This window comes from Mustela nivalis, assembly GCF_964662115.1.
Source record: "Mustela nivalis genome assembly, chromosome: 1".
Taxonomy (NCBI): domain Eukaryota; kingdom Metazoa; phylum Chordata; class Mammalia; order Carnivora; family Mustelidae; genus Mustela; species Mustela nivalis.
The window spans coordinates 166,532,378-166,538,377 of record NC_139020.1 but is presented as its reverse complement, the minus strand read 5'-3'; the positions used below and the strand labels follow the sequence as shown (position 1 = coordinate 166,538,377).

The window sequence follows — 6,000 nt, the reverse complement described above, 5'->3', positions numbered from 1 at the left end:
ACACCACCTGCCTCCCCTGTCGCCCCGCACCTCCCCTAGGACAAGGCAGAAAGGGTGGGAAGGGGAACACGGCTCAGCATTTATTTTTGGACCCAGCTCACTAAAAATACCTCAGCCTTCCTGTTTGATCACTCTCCCTTTTGACCTGAATGGATCGCGGGGGCCCAGCGGCCCTCCCCACCCTCTGCTCGTTGTCCTTTAAAGGAGAAGGGCGTGGGGACGGATTCCTGCCGCCTGCTCGAGGGACAGATGTGAGCCGCCAGGGCAGGCAGGGGCCGCGGCCGCACTGACGTCAGGGCAGCGCTCGCGCCGCCGCAGCTGCCTGGACGGCCCAGGGCGCCTGGAGGGGAGGGGGGGAGCCGCGCGCTGCCATTGGCCGGCCGAGCGCGAGCGCCCGCGAGGATTGGCTGGCGCGGTTTTAGAGGGAGTCCCGCTCTCCAATTAAAGGACCCCGCGGCGCCGGGCTGCGCACAGAGCTCCCCCCGGGCCCGCGAACTTGGCCATTCAGCCAGTGCTGTCCCCGCTGCGCGCCCTCGCGCCTCTGCCTGAGAAGCCAGGCGCTGTTCCTGCACCAGAGAAGATGGCAAAGGTGGCTAAGGACCTCAAGAAAGGAGTTCAAAAGGTGAGCTGCGATCTGTCTGTACTTACCTACATTCTTCCTTTTCCCCATGTCCCTCCCCCAGGTTTCCCGGAGGCTTACCTAGACTAAGAAGGAAGCTCATTAAATTCCAAGACTTCCCAGAAAACAGAACAGTTGGGAGTACATATTTGAGCTAACAGGCACACACCCCAAAACTTAGTCTTAAAAACCATTGTGTAAAGTATTTGCAAAGCATCTTAGTTCTTCTATGATGCTAATTAAAATTTAAATAAAGTGGAACTTAAAAAAAAAATAGTAATCCTATTGTCTGTAGGAAGAAAAATAACCCCTCCCTTACCCCTCTTGGGATTGAGGTGAAAGTTGAGGGGAGGGTAATATTTACTCATAAGGAAATCTCCTCTCTTGCTGTCATCCTAGTGTTTTGTTTTTCACACACACACGTACACACATCAGTATCTTTAGTTGGTGATGTTGGCGAGGGCAGCAGTTCCAGCACATGGGAACTAATTTCTGTCCCCAGGGTCTGCACATTTCCCTTTCAGGAAGATCTGGCCTGGAGCCCAGAAGGTCACGGGTGATTCACTGCAGGAGGGGCCTATGCTGTGCCTGTAGCTCCAACACCCACTTACCTGGATGCATTTGGGAGAGGGCACAGGCCAGAGGCTTAGAGGACAAGTGAGCTGGAAGGGAGCAGAGACACAGACAGTCTAAGCCAACGGAGAACCGAAGCCCAGGGTTTAGAGCGGTTGCTTCCAGGAGGCAGTGGTGCATAAGGAATGCCTAAGGCACTGAAACCCTGGCCCTGCCACTTTTTAGGGGCACTGTTTTGACCAATTCACTTTTCTGTGCCTCCGTTTCCTTGTCTCCAGTTTTGGGGATGGTAGACCCTGCTTCTCTCCCAGCAGCAACAATAGCAGCAGTACACTGTGGGTTAATCTCCCAAAGCAGTCATTTTAAATTCTTGCAGGGCAAAGCCCTCCTCAGACCTCTGCCATTACCTGTGGAATAGAATGAGAGACATGAAAAACAAAAACAAAAACAAAAACAAAAAAACAAAGGAAAGGACAGGAAAGAGGAAGAAAAGACAAAAACCCCGAACATATGTCAGAATCAAAATAAAAATGCAAGCCACATAACTTAGAAGCACAGAGTTCATGCATCTGATTTATAGCTGCACCATTACACAGCTGACCTCCCCACAATCCCACACAGTCCAGCGGACCCTTCTGAATGTGTACACCAAGTCAAACTTAATCAGGGCATCTCTCTGGAAGGTACCATGTCCCATCACATTTGCCAGACTCTTTGGAGAATCCGGGTCCTCTTTCAGTCTATGGAATTCTCCTAACACTTTAGACCTCGGTAAGATACCTGTTAATTTCTACCTACTAACAAGTCATGCCTACACTGCTTTTATTTCTTTATACATGTTTCTAAACTCCTTGAAGACAGACCTTTCTGGTTCATCTCCGTTCCAACACAGCATACCATACACAGCAGGACTCAATAAACGACCAGTGAACCACTGAATATCCATCCAGCTAAGACCATAGTTTTCGCAGATGGTACATTTTGTACGTGAATGTTTTTTAACTTGTGGCAGCACCAGGATATTTTTGTATCTGAACAGCCTCCCCAAATTCAGCTGAAGTAAAAGAATTTGGGGCTAAAGGGGCCAAGCCCCACGGTCCTCTAGAAACTGAGGTGATTTGGGGTGGTTTTACTACAAGCAGATTGATAGATGATGTGTGAAGACCCAGTACATGGAAACCCTCCTCCTTCCTGAGGGCCAAAGCCACCCCTTGGAGGAAGCCTTGTTTTTATTTTTCCTTTGCATCGGTGAGTGTGATTATCCGGATTAGAGGTGGAACATGTTCCCCTTCTTGTCACCCTCTTGTGCCAACTTCCTTGGCCTGCAAAGGGTTTATTTTCCATTTAGATCCAATTACAGGCTTAGAGAAAGAATGTGGTGGGTAGAGATGAAAGGGTTTTTTTTTTTTTTTTTTACTTCTTGGGACGATGGCAATGAGGAGGACAGTCACCACTAGGTAGATGAACCAATGTCTTCAACTCAGAAAGTCAAGAGAAGGGAGCTGGGGAGAAACTCTCCTTGCTGAATGTTATAAGAGTGATTAAACACCGTGTCATACCAACAGCATGCTGAAAACCTTTTACTGCATATTTACTCTTTAAATCTGCAGCAGGGGGGGGGTGGTTTATAACATTTGGCTTCAGGATGCTTAATCACACTTAAGCATTTTGAAGCGATTTCATAGACTCTCACTTACAAAATGAGAACGGGTTTAAAATGGCATACAAACTGTCTCTACTGCCCCAACCCCAAGGGGAAGTAGGTTATGAGGAATCCCTAGCAGCTGGAAAGTCATAAAAAGGTCTTCAAGAGAACATAAAATCCAAAACCTGGAGTTGCTTTAGAGATCGTCTAACCAATCCCAGACGAACTGAGAGACTCACCATGGATCATATACCTAGTTACTGGCAGAACTTAGAAACAGCTACCTGCCTCCTCTCATCTGTGCTATGTTAAATGCCACTCTTGAGCCATCATTTGTTTTTCTACTGGGAGAGAGAAGGTCTCCTAGTACAGAGAGTTCCCACAGAATAGTCAACATTCCTTGGTAATAAAGGGTCTGGAAGGCCAAATGCCATTTCTTTTGGTGGAATCAATCACTACAGTGGATTTGTTCTTCTATTGTTTATTAAGCATATTTAAGAATACTGCTACTACTATTCTTGGATCCAGAGCGAGTCTCATACCCCAGCTCTACCACTTAGTAGCTGTGTGCTCTTGTGTACTCCATAATTAATGTCTGAGTCTGTGCCCTTATCTGAGAATTAGAGAGGCAGTAGCCGCATCTACCCCCCAAGGGGTCTGTGATCATTAAATGAGATAATGCATAAAAAGGGCTCAGCCCAGAAGCTGGCAAATAGACTTAGTTTTTATTGTTGTTATTGGTATATTTTGATGGGTGTGTGAATGTTCAAAGGGGTCTTTTGGTGAAGGACACAATTTTCTTTATGAATATCCCATCTGAAGAGCAGCTAACTTTCATTCATCTGAACCAAAGCAAGTTGCTCAGTTTCAATAAGCCAAACATTGATCTCATCTTCATTCTACCCTAACAGATACAAAATCTGCTTACATGGCACAGAGATTACCAGTCATTTCACTATGGAGTTATAGAATTTTAGGCTTGGAAGGGGACAGGGAGCTCTCTTCACTTTTTAGGCAAGGAAACTGAAGCCCAGAGAGGTCAAGCTCCATATTTGAGATTGCTGAGAAGATGGGCTGAAGCCAATTTAGGCTCTGCAACAATATGGGCCCGTTGATTGCTAAGAAGCCACTTGCAGGAATTTAGAAAGGACGAGAACAAAGGGATCTAAGAGCATGTCCACTGTGGACTATGCATGTGCTAGTAGACCTGCTCCAAAGGGTTCTCTTTTCACCCCTCAACGCCATGTCAAAGGAGTATTAAATGATGATTTTAAGTGTATTGCCAGGCTCAGCTGGGCGTCTCCCCACACCCTTCTCTGCACTCCCTCCCTCTTGGCTTTCCTGTCCTCCAGCTTCATCCTCCCCTCTGTCTTCAACCCTTCCTGCCTTCACCTCCAGTTCCTGCAGCGTGTAACACTGCTGGCACGTTGCCTGAGCGAGCCGATCCAATGTAAACATGGCTCCTCAAGAATGGTCGTTGGCTCCCTCAATCTTAAAAATATATCAAGCTGTCACTTAAAGACCGTAATAGCCAAGGTATTGGAGACATGCCCATAGGTGTATAAGCAACCTGGCCCAAAAGACAGGCTTGTTTAAAAAAAAAAAGAAAGAAATTATCCAAGTCCTTCTTAAAGGGTCCCTGAAAACAAATGCTGAAGCCATTACTTTGTACATTGAAGATGCTTGTCACATTGTGCAGACATGTCTGAATATGGGGGGTTAGGGGCTGAGGATTGACTTTCACCAGTGCATCCACCACCTGGGGTGATGGGAGGCAGGGAAAGACTTAATCATAGACCATCTCTAGGCTTACTCTCAGCCCTCTAGGCTCCAAGACCTTCTCCTAGCCAGGACCTATGCACAATTCCATAACCAGACAGTGGGTAAAGGTATTCCCTTCGGAAGGGCCTATGGTTTGATCTTCTCTCCATATTAATTAGCCAAAGATAACAAAGGATAAAAAGAATGGGCTGAGTCAAGCAAAAGCTGGGGATCAAGAAGGAAGGACATTGACACAGGCTCACAGGTGCATCATTCTTTCTCACCCCCATGCCCGCCACTTCTGGTGAGGAGAAGGTAAGGAGCAGAGCAGTGAGGGGATAATTCCTCCTGCAGCCCACTGGAGTCAACAGGACTCCAGAAGAGGTATTCAATTTGACTTTGACTTTGGAAAGAATCTTTTTTTAATTTTTTCCAACTTGTACATTCAAAATAGTATGTGAATAACAAAGTAGAAATCTGGCATGATGAGTATAAACCTTGGGAGTTCTTATATCCCCAGTGTTCATCCAACACCATTTAAACATAGATGATGAGAAAGGTTTTCTGGCAGAGGTTGAGTCAGCCTAATAACTATAGGCATTTATTTATCAGTTGACTTTGGACAGGTCACTTTTCCTAGGAAGTAGCAGACCTGGGATGAGAAAAATTCTTCCTTTTTCCTTCAGCCCAGTGACCTTTCCAATACACCAGACTATCTCCCGAATAACAAATAATTCCAGAAAAGCAGGCTAAAACTCTGTTCCACTAAAAGTAAAATTGTGGAACAGCTTTTCAGGACATCCAGAAGGAAGAGACAACTGTTGTTCTTTAAGTGCCTTTGTTTGGAAGTACTCCCCCCCCCCCCAACCAACACAAACACACACACACTCTTTCTGTTGCTATCAGAAAGAGAATTTGGCTGGCAGCTGTCATGATCTTGGTAGGTACAGGGCCACCAACCACTTCTACAGGAGTCTCTCAAGATTATGTTATTTCCATAACTTCACATAGGATATTTAAGATGTCCTAAACCCATTCTTGGAGCTTTGTACATATCAGTGGTCTGGATCTGCAGAAATTCTAGAAATGTTTTCTATATAGCTTTTAAAGAAAACATCAAACAAGAAATTGGGTCTTCTGTGTGAACCAAGACTCTTTTCAGTGGCCAAATCCTGAACTTGGTTCCTAGGCCTAAATATCTGGTGTGGAAACTTGATGGTGGTTTCACAAGAACAGAAACAGAACTAAAACAATTACAAAGCTTTGTCAGACTTCCAGATCAACTCTTTACTCATTGTCTGCTCCTTTATATGAGAAGAAAACCCCTTTCCTTTTTTTCTCAGGAGAGACATGTTGTCTCTTCCTTTCACCATTTGTTTGGACTCTTGTCCCCCTAAGAACT

At 45.7% G+C, this 6,000-nt stretch overlaps 1 protein-coding gene across 2 annotated transcripts in view; it reads left to right on the top strand.

The window, feature by feature from the left end:
• The first annotated feature begins 450 nt into the window (after positions 1-450).
• LMCD1 (LIM and cysteine rich domains 1) overlaps positions 451-6,000 on the top strand; it is a 57,939-nt gene continuing 52,389 nt past the window's right edge. Inside the window, exon 1 of one of the 2 annotated variants that reach the window (XM_082683176.1) lies at positions 451-622. In XM_082683176.1, coding sequence (XP_082539302.1) covers positions 581-622 — 42 coding nt within the window. In that variant the 5' untranslated portion in view covers positions 451-580. The remainder of the gene's footprint in view (positions 623-6,000) is intronic. The other variant, XM_082683177.1, reaches the window with a different exon arrangement.